The sequence below is a fragment of the Pavona decussata genome, unplaced genomic scaffold (assembly GCF_977016875.1).
Source record: "Pavona decussata unplaced genomic scaffold, jaPavDecu1.1 SCAFFOLD_98, whole genome shotgun sequence".
In the NCBI taxonomy this organism is placed as follows: Eukaryota; Metazoa; Cnidaria; class Anthozoa; order Scleractinia; family Agariciidae; genus Pavona; species Pavona decussata.
In genome coordinates, this window is record NW_028145514.1 from 2,473,895 (window position 1) to 2,492,690 (window position 18,796).

An 18,796-nucleotide genomic window follows, 5' to 3' on the forward strand; every position below is an offset into this window, starting at 1 on the left:
GCTTATTTGCCAGCAGTTGTGGTTAATAATGTTTCTTTTATTTTAAGGGGGTCATCTGGAAGTCTGCCAGCTTCTTTTCAGTTATGGTGCAGATGTTGATAGCCAGGACAATAGAAAGGTGTCAGTCTTGATGGCAGCATTCAGAAAGGGTCACATCAAAGTCGTCAAATGGCTTGTTAAACATGTCCACCAGTTTCCTTCTGACTCTGAATGTACACGATTTGTATCCACTCTCTCTGACAAGGTAAGATCTGAATAATTTATCATTGATAATGTTGAATTTCATTTGTACCAGTTACCCTTAAATTGGCCAACATCTTGGATGGTCATTGTTAGGGGTTATGCTGTAACTGATATCTGCCTCTTTGACTACAAATGAAACCTTACTCCCTGGTTGTTGTTGAGCTCACATTGATCAGTAACAGTGGTTACCAATAACACGCGACCTATTGCCTTCAAAAGGGTCCAATAAAGTTGCATTTTGGTTGATGTCAATCATAGAAAAGCCGCTGAAATTATATTTCAAGGCATTTCAAGGCAACAGAACCAAGAAATTGGCAGTTTTATCCGCTCACAGATGGAAAAATTTTCAAAATCAGCAATGCGTGCAAGTGAGCAAATTATCACATGCAGTGAAAATTAAAATTTTTAATTCAAAATACCTTTTATTTTCCCTTGATCTGGCTTGGAAATCAATTTAAATAAAGTTTATCTTCTCTTAGCGAGCTAAAACTCTAAGTTTCTTGCCGGGTTACCCTGGAATCTTGTCAGAATTCAAAATAATTTCAATGGCTTTTCTTTAATTGATGTCCACCAAAACGTAACTTTATCTGACTCTTTTGAAGAAGGTAGGTCGCGTGTTATTGGTAACTGTTGTAATGTCAGTGCATGGACTTGTGAGGAGTTATATACGTTGACTTGTTGTGAGCTAGGCTAGTAATTTGTATGTATCTCCTTAATTCTTAGGAGCTGTTAAATAAGTGTCACAAAAACATGGAGATAATAATAACAGCCAAAGATCGTCAGGCTGCAGAGGCAAACAAGAATGCTTCCATCCTCCTGGAGCAGATTGACTTGGAGAAAGAACGTGAGGAGATGAAGAAAGCAGCGGCTGCTAGGAAGAGGGACAAGAAGAAACAAAAGAAAAAGAAGAAGCTCCAAGCAGAGAAGGAAGCTGAAACAAATGTTAAGAACATGGCTGAGAGAGAAAACAGTGATGACAGTAGTGAGCCAGAGAGGAAGATTTCTGAGAATGGTGGTAAGTTGACTGCTGTTGTGCAATCTACATGTTTAGAGTTGGCAACTATTGTAAATGACTACAAGACAACTAAATGTGAATGGGCTGATGTCTGTTTTTACTTTAAGAAAATTTACTGGGTGATGTGTTTGTTGCAACTGAGTAAAGTACTTTGGTGAGGCTAATTTACATGTACAGGTGCCAATTAATTGGACCGATTACAAGTAGGCCCAATTAGATAAAGAAAATGAGTGAGCAGATGGAAATCAACCTGATTTATCAAAATCCCCCTCCCCTCCCCCCCCCCCCCCCACTATGGCAAAAGACAAAACAAAAATGATCAACAAATTGAACCTAAATCGGGAAGATGAAATGTGTATGTAAATTAGCCTTAACTCTTGGGAGGAATGTGATATTATCATTATTTGAAGTTGTAAAACAACTTGAAGTCTTCCAGAAAAAGTTAAAAGTTGTTCAAGTGTTTTCTTTGCATTTCCATTCTTCCTAGGGGCATGTGCGCAAAAATCTTCTTACATTGATTTTTTTTTCTGAAAGCTTTTGTTTTAGCTAGGTAATGAGTTACTCGTGTAGGAGATGCCAAAAAATGGGGGGCTACTGGCTTGTTTTAGGGGTGTTTTCCTGAAAGACCACCCTACTTTCGAAAAATCGGTCCAGTGTCTGTTATTCTAACAACATTGCATATGAATCCCTACAATGCAACTTTTTATGCCAAATTTTGTACGAGTGGGTCTATTGAACAAATTCAACAACTGACGTCAGTTAAAGTAACTTAATCTTCAAATGACTGTATTTGCAAACCGTGAGGGCCACAAGTTAGCAGGATTCAGATGTTGCATGGGTAGAGAAATGGGAAAATGTTTGTGTTCTTACATTGATTTTGTGTTCATTTTTTCACAATGTGTGGAGAATTTAAAAGAAAATTATCTGTGCAAAAAAAGTAGGGGTCTCCAACCATTTGAGAGAGTAAACTGAAGGCAGAGTTAACGGCTACCAACTGAACAGTCCTTATATGTGGTTAGATTTTTAGGTATACATGTGGGCTCATGCATGATGTAACTTGACATTGTGACATGAATTACTTTTGCAGTAAGGATGCGCATACACTATTAGCACAAACTTCCTAAATCAAAATTTCCATCTGCACTGAACATCATGAATCATTCCAGTTTATTCATTGGCCTCTTTTTATGTTACAGGATTTCTGCCCACTTTGAACAACTGTTTGTTTGTTTTTTAAATTCACGGTGGTTCCTTTCTTTTCAGTTGATACAAGTGTCCTACCACCACCACTGAGTACGTCCACAGTAATTGACAGCAACAGTGTGAGTGGCGTCAGGACAAGGAAGTCATCTACCGGATCACTAGACACGCTGACAAGTATTGCCATCACTGCTGCAGTCACCACCACATCCTCAGTAAAGTATGTGCACAGAATTGTGTTAATTTATAGTAATGGTACATGCAGATATTTGTCAAGTTTGATGAGAATTATTGACTGCAAAGACCTGTAGCCATGTCGTTTGGATCTGGGAATACTTGCTCTATGATGTGAAAATAAAAATTGAGATGCTCAATTTTACAGGATTTTATTCGTAACACCTTTTATACTACAATAATTACAGCTGTGCTTGTGCTATTGGAAAAGCCCTATTTGTTTGGATATTCCAGTTCGAACAAAGAGTACCATTTTTAGGGCGACATTGCCAACAGGTGTATAGCGTAGCAAAGACATCTTTTAGAATTTACATTTATAAAATTGTGCTCTTGTTTTGTCTGTTACGTTTAGAGATAGGAATTACTTTATTTCATTTGTCAATACTAAAGAAGTACTTGAGACATTTGCTTTTTTCCCCCAGGTCTAATGATGTCATCAGTGTTATAAAAACTGCGGAGATAAGCAAAGTGGTAGCCAGTACCATCATGACCCAGACCACCCCTCACAGTGCACTTTCACCCATCACCGTGGCAACTGCTGCTGCCCAGTGTCTTGCTGTGACTCTTACTACTACAACAGCTTCCACTAAGATGTCCACCTTGCCGAGCCCAAAGAAAGGGAAAAGGCACGAGGATGGCTGGAAAGAAGTCGTTAGAAGGTATTTATGTCGAGCAAAATAGTCTTGCCTTTTTTATTTTAAATGATAGTCATTGCCTCAGGACGAAAATTACTGATCTTAACATACTGTAGCGTTCTAGTGTGGATTAGTGAGTGAAATATGTTTGGCTTTGAGTGGTGTGCTTGTGCCATCAACTGATAAAAGTTGTCATCGTATTTTAATTTCATTTTGTCAAGTTGTGTTTTTTTAATTACTGCAAAGGAACAAACTTAATGATCTTTTCTTTTTTTGCCCTAGGTCCAAGAAAATGTCTGTGTCATCTTCTGTAATCAGTCGTGTGATTGGTCGAGGAGGATGCAATATCAATGCCATCCGTGAAACAACTGGAGCGCACATTGACATTGATACCAATCGACAGAAAACAACCGGCAGCTGTATAGTTACAATCAAGTAAGGGCTTTTCTGTTTTTTTTTTTTTTGGGGGGGGGGGGGAGGGGAGTAGAGTTCTCTGTATGTCTTTTGAACAACAATAAATTTGTGATTAAGATCTGTTCGTAGCAATTTTGCATCGATCTTTTTATCGTCAGAAAAATACGAAGGACGGAAAGGACGTTGTGTGACTACTGATAATCAACTATAGGATTAAGTTGTCAAGCGTTTTCGTTAGCAGCACATTACTTTTTTGTCACTACAGGTCTTTACAATTCAAGGTGTATTTGGTTAATTTGACCATTTGTGTGTAATTCAACATTGCGTCGTTTGTTTATTTTTCAGAGGACCTGCCGATGCCACGCGACAAGCTCACCAACTTATCCAAGCCCTTGTTAAGGACCCTGAGTGCGACATCAACGACGTTCTTCCTCGAAAAAAGCACCTTCATTCTCCAATCAGCCGTTCAGGAGCCGCAACAACGATCACCACTTCAGTCACATCCACTGTCTCACATCATAGAACCCTCTCAGAACCCAAACCCAGCATCACATCCACTAAACTACCTTCCACAACACACTCCACACAAACACGAACCACTACAAAAACTACCACATCTCAGTGCCTGTCCAGCTCTTGGCCAAGTACTAGTACAGTCCCTGCATCAGTGCATTCCCAGGTAACCACATCCGTAAGCCGTACCACTGCCAAGAGTACTGTCACTACATCCTCAACTCACATACCAAGTACCGCACGCTGGGCAACCACAATGCAGACGTCCTCTAGTACCACCAAGAAGGCACCATTGGCAGCTGCTCAGGTTCCAGCCACGAGCTCACAATCAAACACTGCTCCTGCGGTAGCAGCATCGGTGAGAAAGTCTTCTGGAGGAACAGGAAATGCAATTGGTTCTTCTGGTTCTGGAGTGGTCAAGCCTCCGACTCCTGCCAAGCGGCAGCTGTTCCCTGAAACATCGTCTGAGGTACCGAGACAAACGTCAACAAGCAAAACATCCAGAGTGGTAAAAGGCTCTCCCTCCTATTCATCGGTTGCTATGGGGGTCACAGGATCTAGTTTAGGTGGGCCACTTGAAGGAACGACACCAGTCACAACATCCTCGTCATCATCTGTAACAGGTTCTGTGATCACATCTTTGGGTTCTTCAAATCTTCCAGCTGCCATCAGCAACATCCTGTCAAATGTTGGCCAAACGCTGAGTCCTAGTGTATGGAATGACATCGCTCATCCAAGCATCCGACCAAACGTTGGCCCCGTATCGGAACCAGACCATCCCCCTTCCGTGTCTCCTGCTGAGCCCATCACACAGCCCCTGTATATCACCACCCCAGGAGCCCTGTTCACTCCTCTACCTCACGAAGCACCGTCATCTTCACCACCCAACACCTCTGGCTCCCCAGTCCCGACAACAACACCCTCTACTTCAACATCACCCAACCCCTCCCCCCTAGGGACGTCACTCGCCCCTGGGAGTACTACAATGGCAGATTCTGCGGATAAACCATGTTTGAGGCCGATTGGAACTGAGAGAGCATCGAGAAGGGTGTCTGCTAGTCCATTGCCGTCAGTGCCGGGGATATCTCCATTAATAGGAACAGGTATTTAAGGCATTAGTGTTACTGGAAATAAATCCGTTCCCAACTATCTGATGGGGACATAAAAACGTTCGTTGGCTTTGTTGTATCATACGTTTTTGACGGTTGTGTTTTTCTTACAATCGTTCGCCTCAGTGTTTTAGTTCTATTACTCATTAACATTTTCAGTTTTTGTGACGTTCACAGACCCTTATTTTCATTTTCCATGGGGAGTATGCAAACTTGTGAGCCTACGTGGCGGAGATGTCTGAAGTTGAACCTTTCCGTTACGTCACTGATTGATTCTTTCTTTCTTTTTATCCAGAGGGAACTCAAGTTGCTGGAGTTTGGAGTTACTCCTATCCCCCAGACCCAGCGCTGTCAGCAGGCTGGTCGACTGCTCCTTCAGTCTCTCCGGATGCCTCGCCACCTCTTATCAGCGGCAGTAACTCGTTGCCAGGCGCAGATGACGAGCAGTTTGGGGTTAACCCGGGTGATACACTTCAAACATTCTTGGAACGCCTCTCCCTCTCGAGTCATCTTAGTCTCTTTCAGGTAGACTGCTCTTTTGTTTCAAATTGGTGATTTGTCTCCATCACTAGAAACAATGATATTAACACCACTAAAATGATAGTAACATTAACAGTCGTGATTGGCAAAGGTTGCCAACGGATTTCATTTTGTGTTATTTATAAATCATAGAATAGAAATACGAAACATTCAAAGATTACGCCGTAACTTTCTAGCTTACAACCCTCTGTTATGAAGACGGATACAACCGACTTCTGTCCTTGTCACCAAATCATTTACTTAGTACAGAAATGAACCGAATGCTGTCGCCCATATTTGGCGAACTTAATGGACGTTAATTTTCCTCTTGTTCGGAAAATTTCCAGTATATCCGCACGGTCCAATTGCGTTTCATTCGGTTGAACCGGAAAGTGTCGCTAAATGGAAAGCTGTCCTCCCCTGCTTATTGTTGACGTGAAGTCAAATTGCGCGCGCCGGTAGTTTATTTGTGACATCACATTCTGCTGTTGTAAAATCCGAGGTATAACGTAGTTATAACAATGGATGACATTATCAGTCGTGTGTGGGAAAACTGCATGCAGTTTACTGCAAAACATTGGGACCCAGGTAAAATTACCTAGCGGTTCTCTAAATGTCCTTTTTTCTTTTATCAGCATCTAAGTTCCCCATAGGCATGACGTTTCAGATTGGGAGTAACTATGGGCGATCGACTGTAGTAAAATAATAGATCTCTTAAATCAACCGTCACTAATTTTTCTCCGCAATAGAGGTTCGTGTCATCACAAGGTAAACGTTGGTGTCATTGTTCTTGTCTTGTAGAAAAACGAAATAGACCTGGATGCTCTTCTGTTGATGTCGGAAAAAGACTATGCGGATATCGGCCTACCGAAGGTAAGGTTTGACCGCGAGTAGTCTTTCTATTTTCCCATGATTCTTCGAGTGATTTACACGAAAGAACAGAACGAATGGCAGTGGTGAAAGGTCGTTCATTTGTTGAGTGTTGTCGACATGTTAGCCCCTCTAACTTTTCGCTGCAAATCATTAGTTAAGCCGTAAATTTTGCTATACGTCCTAATCATACCCGGCTTTCCGCGAAAGTATTTCTTAGCATTTATTTGACATGTCACACTTGAGTATTTCATCCACAGACACAAACTCGAAGTTATAGCCAACTTTCACGAGTTAAAACGTAGGACCACGGGATAGTAAATGCTACCAACTGTGAAATTTTGAAGACAATCTTTCAGCCTCGGGCGCTATCCTCTGATATACCAGCGACGTGACGCATAACAGCTTTCATTTCAATATTCCCACTTTTAGGGAATTTTCATAACTCATCGTTTGTACATTCAAAAGTGGAATAATTGCACTCACCGCAAAACAAACTTAATTTACGGGCCGTTTTAATACACAGTTCATTCTTGAGGCACTTTTGCGGCGACGAGTGAAATTTGTTATCGCCGTGTTAAACTGTCCGTGTTTTTTCGCTGCGATGTCGCGGCAATTTGATTCCGATTTGTTGCGTTTTTATGCTCGCGTCGCAGGGTTCTGCAGTCATCGCAAAAATAAAATCGAAAATCTCCATCAAATCGCCAGTAAATCGTCGTAAAATCGCAAAAATCGATTGTGTAAACAGTCCGGATAGGCAAATCGTTCTTAAGTGATCGTCCTTGATCAGGAAACGAGTCCGCTTTTATGAGTTGTCGCAGGTAAGGCTCATCAGAACAGAGTTAATTATCCTGCCTTTCTTATTGCAGGGACCTCGGGTGAAACTGTTGAACAGCACTCGGCAGCTTTACACCAGCGACACCCAAGAGTTCAGTCCCGTCCCGTCGGGTCCCCCGCCCAGTTCAAGGCCCGTGGGCCGAAATGCTGGGTGGAGTCCCCAGGGAGGGATCATCCCGACGTCGTCGACACCAACTACTGTGGCTGCAGCTGTTCCCTACGGGGCGAAAAGGGTCCCGGGACGGAAAGTCGATCCGAACAAAAAAGTAAGTGAAGGGCAGAAAACTGCCAACAGAAATATTTAAGACTGAATTCATCAAAGCCGTCTTTGAGAGGTGCTCCTCTGTAACGTGTTGGAAGTTTGGGACTTGATATACCCGACGTCAACTGTACGATTTGACCCCGAAAGCAAACTTGCTAATGACGAGCGAGTCTTGTCGAACTGGCCCCAGTCACGTATATTCTCTGGATAATTCGCTCATCCTTAAATAAGACCTATTTCTTCTTTGTGCCAAGATTGGCTTGTTGTTATCCTCTGAACGACGTTATGGTGGACAATGTCGTTGTTTCTTACCCCTAACAACTGCCGGGTATACCATATATGTTGTTGATCACCTTCAATTTGTGTCTTTTTGTTTTGTAAAATAACTGTTTATAACTTCTTTTTGCAGCAAGGGTGGAAGTCGTGGAACCGAACAGCGGTTTAAATTCAAGTGGTAAGTATATACATGTAGATTGATTTCTAAAATAAAAACAAAGTCGAAGTTTCCTTTAATATGGTTTTCGTTCTAATGTGTGGGCCAGTTCGTGATCTGAAACGCGATTACATTCTTATTCAATTGTCTGTTTTGCTTTTGCAGGGATTACCAGATAACTTCGACAGTGTTGGACTCTGGAGAACAGAGGACTCTTGAAAAACGGACCTAACTTTATTTTGGGTTAATTGGAGCTATAAATGATGAATAAATCTTATGTTCAATCGATAATCGAAAGTGTGTTTGATGACTTTTTCCCCACGTACCGCTGCTGGCCTTTCCTCTCATTCCTTCCCAAACGCACAGAGAAAACAAACAAACCAACACCCCCCCCCCCCCCCCCCGCCAAAAAAAAAAAAAAAAAAAAAAAGCCAACAACAACAAACAACGACAAATCAAAACAAAACCAATCAGCACAAAGAATCGACAACTCCGACCTTCTTCAGAGTTTGTATCACTGTGCGTAAAGAAATGACTTTAGCGTGCTTAAATTAGTTTTAATCCCGAAATTTTAATGTCTATCAAGTGTTAAAAAAAAAAGGCTTTCCCAACACCTACAAGTAAATTTTTTATGCCACTACTTAGTACTTAAACTTAGGCGCTAAATTTCTATTTGCTTACTTGTCCCTGACTTCTCGCCCGGGAATAGCGCATTCTATAAATACGTATGCCAAAAAGTCCTTGTATTTCTTAATCCAAGGATTTAACAACTGGCACATCCTTGTCACCAGCATCTCCTCAGCCGACTGGAGACGAGTCAACTGCGACTTCATTCTTGGTCCTTGAGGCACGAAACAGTACTTACAGAACTCCAAACTAAACGCAAATCGGGTTGCATCTGACCTAAAAAATCCTTTTAATCTCGTGAGATTCTTATTAGACTCAATAGGCCATTTTCATGATGGCGTCATTTGACTACAACTACCAGAATTCATTTCGTTTTCCTTTTCAAATTCAAATTTTGTAATCCCAGTGGAGAGCAAAGGAGAGAAAAGAACAATAGCTCTAATTAGCATGAGAAAACAAACAACTGAAGGATTCTGGTAGTTGTAGTCAAATGACGCCGTCATGAGAATGTCCGATTGATTTTGCGTTAAGGGGTTGGGATAGGCGAGGGGAGGAGGGGGTGTATAACGGCCGACATTAAAATATTATTTGATGTGAAAGCCAAGAGTAAGAATTTCGATGTGAAAGGCCAACTGCAAAGTTCCAACAACTCCTGGTAGGGTGTGGATATGTTCTGGAATCACCCATTGCCCAATATATATTTCGGTTACACCAAACTAGCCTCCATTAGGGGCTAGAAAAGCTAAGTGTAAATGGAGAAAATGGTCACAATATACTGAAAACAGTGTAAGATCAAATGATGCTGTAAACAAAGAAACAAACAAAAGACAAGCTTTTATGGGAGAAACAGATTTTATTTGTTCTATTTCTAAATAAGATCACTAAATTTGTGAGAGTAATTTTCGCCGAGTCTATTAATTAAAGAGTCTATTAATTAAAGGCATTAATTAATGTCTTTAGGTTCTGGTGTATTGCCTCTTGAAATTAAATGTCCTTCTCCACCTTTCGGATGCTGCTTCTATTTGCTGAACTTATGAGTTCCAGAGGGAAAAAGCCCCTGGTCAGCCTTGCATCTTGTATTTAGAAAATATTAACGGCAGACTGATCCCAACGGCGGAGGTGACAAGCTTCCTCGGGGGCTGAACGAAAAAGAAAAGGGCTTTTCTTTTTCGTTCAGCCCCCGAGGAAGCTTGTCACCTCCGCCGTTGGGATCAGTCTGCCGTTAATATTTTCTATTTGAGATAATTTGCTGATCCAGGTCTACAAGTGATCCGGCACCACTCATTGGTTTGTCGCTGTGGAATTGCAGATTTTATTGTATCTTGTATTTAGTTTATTGCTGATCCTGAGCTACAAAAAGATCCAGATATTTGGTAGTCCTCAGTAGACAGAAATCCAGGCAGAAGTTCTGTGTAACACAATAATAATAAAAATAATAATAATAATAATAATAATAATAATAATAATAATAATAATAATAATAATCATGATGACGATGATAACAGTTATCTACTAGAATGCTATCGGTCATTGGATATCTAATTTTAGTATTCCTTATAATTGGGTAATACTAGAAAATTGCGATCTTTGCTTCCATCTATGAGGTCATTGACCTGCCCAATCAAAGAAAACAAAATAATGGTGGACAGATAAAGGTATCTACTAGATAAATTTGAATGTAGACTCCACACCATTACTGGGTCTCATCTCGAAAGCGCAAGCGCTCCTCTCCCTGAGTTTTTAATGATAAGGAGTCTGAGAGCTTCAAAATTTTGAAAAGATTTTTTCGTGAAATTATATGATCCAATCAAATTGAACTAGCAATTATCACCGCAATTATTTTAGACGATCATGATGACAGAAGAATAGTTTGAGATACACCAGTTACTTGCAATGTATGACGTCACTGTTACCAAGGTGTTTTGTTTATTTATTATAAATTTTACTTTACGTTATCGTGAGAGGTTCCGTAGTGTAGTGGTTATCACGTCTGCTTTACACGCAGAAGGTCGCCAGTTCGAGCCTGGCCGGAACCACTCTCTTTTTCTTATCGCTTTTTTTTTTGTCTAGGATTAAATCAGTGGACGTGATCTCAACCTTTTTCATATCAAAATATATCCAAAACGGGCTATATTTGGTTGCAGTTGACGATCTTCAAACCCTTGACTGGGTTTTCTTGATGTAGGTTTTCACGTCAGGGAACACGACATCGAGAGACTGTTATAACATCATTAATCTAGATAGTTTGGAAGAAGAATTGTTGTTTGCATCCTTGTTGTATGCAAGGAAAAAGAAATACACGATCTATTGTTCATGACAACAAAACAAAATTATTGTTCGATTCTCGTCATTCTCGGAGACACTTGAAGTTTGATCTCAAGTTAAGAGGGAACGTCACTGAAACAGAATTAATAACTTTACGCTTTAAAAAGTAAAATTAGAGTTGAAAAGCTTTACAATCGCTTCTCGATCACTGACACCAGCTCCTCGAAAGATCGAATGTTTTTGATACAACGTGCGCTCGACGGTTTGTTCGACGATTTTACAGCATGCGGTCTTACGAAGAAAGAGTACGCGGGCTCTGGAAATATGGCGCGAAAAAAGTGTGCAGCGGCGACCAGTGGCTCATATTCCATCGTCGACTCAGCGTTTTGCTGGCGAAAAACCACGGTTTTCCATAGCTTCAGAAGGTTAGAAAAAGCTATCTTTACTTGAACTTGGTCGCAATAACATCCACCATTGAGTTTTCTCTCACCAAATTTGTTTACATTGATTTGCATTTCACTTTGTTGACAGTTTTTAACTAGTGGGCGGTCGGTCCAGATTGACGCCATGTTGCAGGAACATTTTAAGCCACACTCTGCACCTTCAGAGAGAACTGCCAAGGTTTCATTGAACGGTGAGACATACCTTGATAAGCAAATTATCCTTGTAAGTTATGAGTCAAATATTCAGCACTGAAATTAACCTTAATTACGGTATAATCTTGAGGTTTGCGAGACAGTTATTGCTCAAATTTGAAAAAAAAATAGCTAAGAATAAATCTCTTTGTGCTATCGTTTTCCTACGTTTTCGGTGCTGTGTTCTTAAAAAATTCCTTTGCACTTTATTGTGAAATTAGAAAGTCACTCACTGGAGGGAAAACTTGAGGGACCGTTCATTGTTTATTCGCTGTGTTTAGATGACCGACAACCTGACAGGATTTTGAAAATACTCCGTGTCGGCAGTTCGATAATTTCTAAATCTCGGGTCTATGTACGCTAAACAGTCGATTTATCCAATGACATCTTTGTTTGCATTGCTAAGAAGTTGTTGATAATGCACCTATCAATGGGGGAGGGGGGGGGGGGGTACCCTTCGACTCCTCTCGTGTTTCCATTGGTTTTGCATAAATTACATTTTTCCAAGACCGGTTTAACGTACCAAAATGCGCAGTAGATAAAGAAATATTGTTGGCTTCCAAAATTAACTGCATATTAAACTGGAATGATTAAAAAAATGTTTTCTGAGGTGAAATAATATGGTTACCCATTAATCATTTGCCGAAAAACATACTTGAACGTTAAAATTGCTAAAATTCACGGCATTTTGACGAAGACCTTTGGCATATCAAATTTCAACCCGCTTATGCAAATTGTCTTTGATTACGCATCTGTCGCTTCTCATCTTACGCATCTTGTCGCTTTGATTACGCATCTTCCGCACTCGCTCGCTCGAGCTCTGACGATTGCTCTTCACGCTCTCCAAGCTCGACTTGTAAGCAAGTCTAACGCATATATGAATTGACAAAGACACAAAAATCAACACAAAGCTTTTCCAACAAAACATTTTATTGAAATAAACAATACGTTTGCATTTAGAGGTAAAAACCTTTCAGTTTTTTTGCGTGCGTGCAAACACGCATGTAAAATTTGAAGACACTCCGTGTTTGTTCAAAGCGATCACTCGCAGTAAATTCGGGCACTTTTGTGATGAAACTTACAGAAGTTACAGAATTCTGGTTCAAGGCATCACTTAAACTATTTGTAAAAAGCAAATCAACATCGGAAAACATCATTTACCGTGTTGTCGCCTATGTTCCTGGTTTTGTAAAGTCCGTTTCAAGCCCGAGGTTTGGTTTCAATTTTTGAGCCATATTTTGGTAGCGGTGTGGAAGTTGAAGAGATCACAATGCCAAACGGCTTTTCGCTGTTTTTTAAGGCCTCCAAGTCCTCTTTTTTGGCAGTAGATTATTGTTCACGGTTATTCCTATCCATTGTGAACTTAAAGTGTATATGACACAAAATCTTTTATTAGCTTATTAGGAAGAGCTTTCAAAATGATGAAGAATGGCATTTATTTTATTGCGATAGCATTCTTGATTGCCGAGTTATTCAAGATTTAGGTTTATGCAAATTAGACAACTTGTGACGTCACAAGACACACAAAATGAAGGGAAAGCACAAAATTTGGAATATCTACGCAAATACTACATCTACAGGGTTGAAATTTTGCAGGGTTGATGTGCTGACAGAAGTACACATTGTGATAGTGGCTATGATGTCACCATAGCAACGTACTCGTTACCAGACCTCTACCTTCCCAAAATGACAAATGCCTTATTTATTGCTCCACAGTCAAACAGAATTTCTTATACTTGTGCTGCGTAATGTCCATATTCCCTCACACCCACTGAATAAACATCAAGAGCAAAAAGCGCTTCTTGGGAAGGGAAACTCTGATTTTATCCTTTGGATGGTGAGGGCCTGGAGCCCATTGTGTTGCCATGGAAATGTCATAGTGGATCATATCATGAAACTTTGTGATGAGTATAACAACTCTACAAAGTTTCAGTTCTATACAGAAAAAGGCTTAAGAGATATTCCATTTTTTGTGATTTCCCTTCATTTTGTGTCAGTCTTGTGACGTCACAAGTTGTCTAATTTGCATAAGCCTAAATCTTGAATAACTCGGCAACCAAGAATGCTATCGCAATAAAATAAATGCCATTTTTCATCATTTTGAAAGCTCTTCCTAATAAGCTAATAAAAGATTTTGTGTCATATACACTTTAAACAAGAAGCTGTTTTCAGCTTATGCTTGGGCCATATTTGACTGCGTGGTGCGTAAGCCTACAATCTTTTAGCAGTTATATCCCCCAGCATCGCTTATTCCCCCAAATAGATAGATTCAGAGATATAGTGAGGCAATAAGTAACCACCAGATAGAATTGCACTTCTTGCAGTCAGAATGAAATACAGGGGAAAATGACATTTGTCATACGCATGATTTTTATAATCCCCGGGCTTTAATTCTTACGTTACGTTTCGTTTAGAGACAGAAACCATTTATACAGTCCTGATATGTATGTGACGCCGGGTCGATGACCGATCATAAATTCCGGTATGATCTAGAGTAACGTTACACATCACGCGTACGTTATCCTTGTACGTTTTTCAATGTTTCGCTGTCTATATTTTTAAATGAAATTCAGGGGAAAGCATTTGTTATTCACCTTTCATTTGAAGACAGAAACCGTTTCTACATTGATTGTTTTTCTATAGTAAACGTGAGAGATTTTTATCTATCTTGGCCCGCGGGGTTATAGACTGATTTAGTGGCCAAATTTTCGGTTAAACAAAACTAAGCTTGACGAACTAAAAAAAGCTAAGTAAATGAAAAACGATAAAAACCTTTCGAATTTTTAAAGTGCTAGTAATAAGAAGATGAAATATGAATGGTTGAAAAACTTGGAAAGTTAAAAGGTGCACAAACGACACTATAAAAATAGACATATAAACAGATTATGTTTGTTCGCGTTTGTTCATCGCATTAAGTTTAAGAGTCTTCGCCTTGGAAATAGAAAATGCCTCTCTAGGTAAGCGAATGCCGTTTCTGTATAAGTTGATAAATTTTAGAGGAATAAGTCTTATTTTTAGTCATTTGTGTCTTGCATTTGCCATCTTGTATGTGACACATCATGTGGTGAACTTCAGACTTGGCGCCTTACGGTGGGGATGCGCAATCTGCGAGCCAGCGAGGCAGACGTGTGAGGCACTCAGCTTAGCCTAAAAAACACTCTGGTTAGCCTAAAGAGCACTCCAGTTACCTTAAATAGCTCCCCGGTCAGCTTAACGGTTAGCAGTTTATGTTGGGGTTGTTCATGCCTCGCACATGCGTGCGCAAGGCACGGCCGGTTTTGGCCGGTGTAGGAGTCAATGGGTTAATTTTTCCCCAGGTCGAAAGTGTCAAAATAGCCCCGCCTTGGGGCAAAGAAATCTAAACATACAATACTATAATACTATATAAAACAAATAATAGAACATTTGAAAAGTAGGTTCTTTCTGCTTTTATTTAAGCTTAATGCTAAACAGAAACAACATCTGCTCGAGCACACAACTTTGAATTGACAAGACTTTTCTTAGTTTAAAAGAGACATTTTGCTCGGGCTGACCTGAACTTTAAAGATTAATCAGTATTTCGCTCATTCCCAAGACTCAATACAACTTAGGTACTGCCAGTTAGTTGGTACCTGCTCAGTGGTTATACCAACACAAACTATGTGCCTCCAGCAAGCACAGCTATCACACCAAATCCAGTCAACTTCCTCATCTTTTTCACCAGGAGGGTCTTCAGCTAGGCATGTGCTGCAAACTACAGACGGAGTTGTAATTTGCCATGCTGGTTGCTGCTTCTTCCTCTTAGTGCGTTCTTTGTCTTTTAATTGAGTTTGTGAATTGGCCTTTCTTGTCCTCGTAGCCTTTTCTGCTCCCTTTTTAACTCGTGAATGCGCGCATGCGCAATGAACGAGTTATAGCGATAGCTGACTCTCGACTTGGTCGATCAGTCGATCAGTCGATCAGTCGGTTTTGTCGTTAACTTTCGGGCGTGCGCAGTGAATGAGTTTTAAATTCAATTAGTGGAAAAAAACACGCGAACATTTGTTGTTCATGGCGCATCAGGAAATTCTTATTCAATATGTAGAGAATAATTTGACGATCATTTAGTGCAAGAATGGAGATTTTTCGTTCAATCTGAGCAAAGTTACAAGTTTTTTCAGTTTTTCAGAAAGTCCGGGGTCGTAAACTCAATTAGTGAAAAAAAAAAAAACGTGAAAATTTTTTTTCACGATGCGTCAGAATTCTCTCATTCATTCTGTAGAGAATAATTTGACAATCATTTCAGTGTAAGAATGGAGATTTTTCGTTGAATCTGAGCAAAGTTATAGGTTTTTTTCGTTTTTTCTACAAAGTGCGGTTTCTTTTAAGAATTAAAAATAATTTAATTTAGAAATAATTTAATTAAAAATAATTTAATTTGTCAGTTTTCACGCGAAAGCGGAACGTGCCATGTCATGCATCATTGACGTCATAAACAAAATTATGCAAATTTCTGGTGAAATGAACACTTTAAGATCTTGTCAGCTTTCATAGAGGTTTCACAGGGAAAAAATGTTTCATTTTCGAAATTTACAACTGGAAATTTATGGGAAAGCAAAAGGACGCGGTCGATAAATAATTCTTATTTAGCAAGAGCTTGTCATAGTTCATTATTTTTACTTGAGGATTGCGTGGACTGAACTCCAAAGGAAAAATTTCACGCATTTATGTCGGGCATGAAATGTAATGCGATACTTTGTTGAACATATTTCCCTTTGTGAGATCGGTTTGCCCTACAGTAATTTTGTAATTTTAACTCCCAAAAAAACTTCACTTGCCCATCGGGCAAGTGATGGTCAGAATCCACTAGCCCGATCGCAAAATCCAGTAGCCCCGGACTATTGGACACGAATTTGTATGACGTAGCTGCACATGGCGTGCTCCTATGAACTTTGAATAAAAAAAACACGTGATTTTTTTTAATCGGCGCATCAGATTAATCGGCTTATTCAATCAGTACAGAATAATTTGACAATCATTTTAATAGTACAAGAATGGTCATTTTTCGTTACATAATCGGGCAAAGATATAATTTCTTTTAGCTTTTGAGGAAGTTTCCGTAGCCGTCTAAATTTCAATTACTATGTGTCATCTGCATTCACGAGTTGGCTCACAGGAGCCTTTGATTTCCCCTATTTTTCATGAATACTTCATTTAGGTTTCTTGTTGTGGCAACAAAACTTCATTTGCAATCTCCAGCAACCTGCTGTCGTCAGGAACTGCATGGCGTTTATTAAATCCTCTCAGGATAACAAACAGACACAAAGCTTTTTTAAATGAAAACTTTTAGTGAAAGTTGACAATCAAACCTCAGTGTTTGTGCTGAAGGAATTGCTTTCTTCTTCAGCTGCTTCACTTGTGTACCAAAAAGGCCTGTTATGCTTCACTGAGCCGCCATTGTGCACTTGCTTACAATTATAACAGGATCTCTTAATAAAATGAAAAAGTTGATACCCCCAAGAGTCCCTGGTTCCTTTCGGTGCACACTGAAATAAAATGGCAGTGTCAGTTGCTTAAGTGCTGTTCTCTTTTAATTTCTATCTTATAAGTTGCTTTCACGAAAAGCGATCTGTTTTACAGTTGCAAAAACCTGGCTGAATACTGTTTTTTTTGCTGAAACATTAATTATTTAAAATTATTTTCTGAGGATTTACTTGTCCAAAGGACAAGTAAGGTTGATAACCTACTTGTTCACTGACCAAAACCACTTGTCTGGGGCAAGTGGACACCGTTTTTGTCTCACCCTGCCTTTTGCATTGCTTCGCGTATCAATTCGTTTGTTATTTTATTTTCTTGTGTGTTAAGCAAATAACTTTAGACATAATCGTTCATTCTGCTGTTCAGTTCACTAGTTCACGCACAGAGCGCTTTGATAATTTCAAGTGCTAAGCTGTGAAAGTGAAATATTTACAGTATTTGTTCATTGTCGACAACACTGCGAAAATGCGACAACAAATAAAACATGCATAAGACAAGTCAAAGATTGTGGGCTTTCAAACTATCTTGTGTGCAGAATAACTAAAGGAAGAATATTTTAAAACTTTGAGTTGAGACCGGAAGTTTGCAGACTGCAAAACAGTTGGGGTTTTTTATCTTAAAATCCATGTAAGGCCAGCGTGAATTTAGAAAGTGCAGGAGGCGTAACTCGACGGACAACATGAAGTGCAAAGCACTGAAAGCGTGGACTCCATCGCGTGAGACTTGCACTCAATTAACATCTCTCCCCATTCTCACTCTGACCTTTCTCGCTCAATTAACCAACACAAATATAGGATTATTGGTCTGCAAGGAAGTTTGATAACCCTATGTCCGTTTCACCACACAAATTTCTAACCACTAGTTCAAAATCTTTTCAAATCAAAGTTCCACAATACAGCGAGGTGCATAATGATAGTAAACAACAGAATGGAAACTTCAATTCATTTCAATATCATAGAATGTCAAATGAAAGTTTGACTGGTCAAACCCCCAATCAGGCTGGACATTGTCCATTGACCGGCCATTATTTCCAGCCCTGCTAAGTTGGACAAGTTTTGAATGTTTTTCAAATAAATAGCAGTGAAAAGGACAATTGCAAATAACCAGATCTAGACTGTACAAATTGCTAATGTTTGAATCTAATGTGAGAGGTCGACTTGTCTCGCTTGAAGGGTTTCTATTTACGTTTCGTGCCAAAAGTTGGGAGTGGTGTGACTCCCATTTGGGGTTTCAGGTTACATTTACGATTCCTTGACTACAATGGCGGAGCTTGCACATACACAAAAAAAATGGAATCCTTCTAGCTCAAGGAATGAACAACACAACCAGTAGCCTGGAAATGGAGTGTTGTTATTTTAAATGTTTTTTTCAAAAGTCACTGTTAGACAAACAAAACTCTTCCAATGACATGTATGCAGTGGTGTAGTTATCAATGTTTGCATATAAATTAGACTCCACTTGATCGCTTCGCTTTGTATCACGGCCTGAT

General features: G+C 39.8%; 1 protein-coding gene, 1 long non-coding RNA gene and 1 other non-coding gene across 3 annotated transcripts in view; all 3 read left to right on the forward strand.

The window, feature by feature from the left end:
• LOC146472642 (ankyrin repeat domain-containing protein 17-like) overlaps positions 1-8,575 on the forward strand; it is a 28,372-nt gene extending 19,797 nt beyond the window's left edge. Inside the window, exons 19-29 of the mRNA XM_085119398.1 lie at positions 48-244; positions 967-1,258; positions 2,522-2,678; positions 3,115-3,351; positions 3,610-3,762; positions 4,087-5,357; positions 5,659-5,888; positions 6,684-6,755; positions 7,622-7,855; positions 8,261-8,305; positions 8,450-8,575. Of these exons, the coding sequence (XP_084975524.1) occupies positions 48-244; positions 967-1,258; positions 2,522-2,678; positions 3,115-3,351; positions 3,610-3,762; positions 4,087-5,357; positions 5,659-5,888; positions 6,684-6,755; positions 7,622-7,855; positions 8,261-8,296 (2,879 nt within the window). The 3' untranslated portion in view covers positions 8,297-8,305; positions 8,450-8,575. The remainder of the gene's footprint in view (positions 1-47; positions 245-966; positions 1,259-2,521; positions 2,679-3,114; positions 3,352-3,609; positions 3,763-4,086; positions 5,358-5,658; positions 5,889-6,683; positions 6,756-7,621; positions 7,856-8,260; positions 8,306-8,449) is intronic.
• Positions 8,576-10,874: 2,299 nt separating this feature from the next.
• Trnav-uac (transfer RNA valine (anticodon UAC)) lies at positions 10,875-10,947 on the forward strand. The gene has a single exon. It is a non-coding gene; the product is annotated as a tRNA-Val (tRNA).
• Positions 10,948-11,550: 603 nt separating this feature from the next.
• LOC146472644 (uncharacterized) overlaps positions 11,551-18,796 on the forward strand; it is a 36,905-nt gene continuing 29,659 nt past the window's right edge. The window contains exons 1-2 of the long non-coding RNA XR_014866579.1: positions 11,551-11,601; positions 11,708-11,810. This is a non-coding gene — a long non-coding RNA (uncharacterized LOC146472644). The remainder of the gene's footprint in view (positions 11,602-11,707; positions 11,811-18,796) is intronic.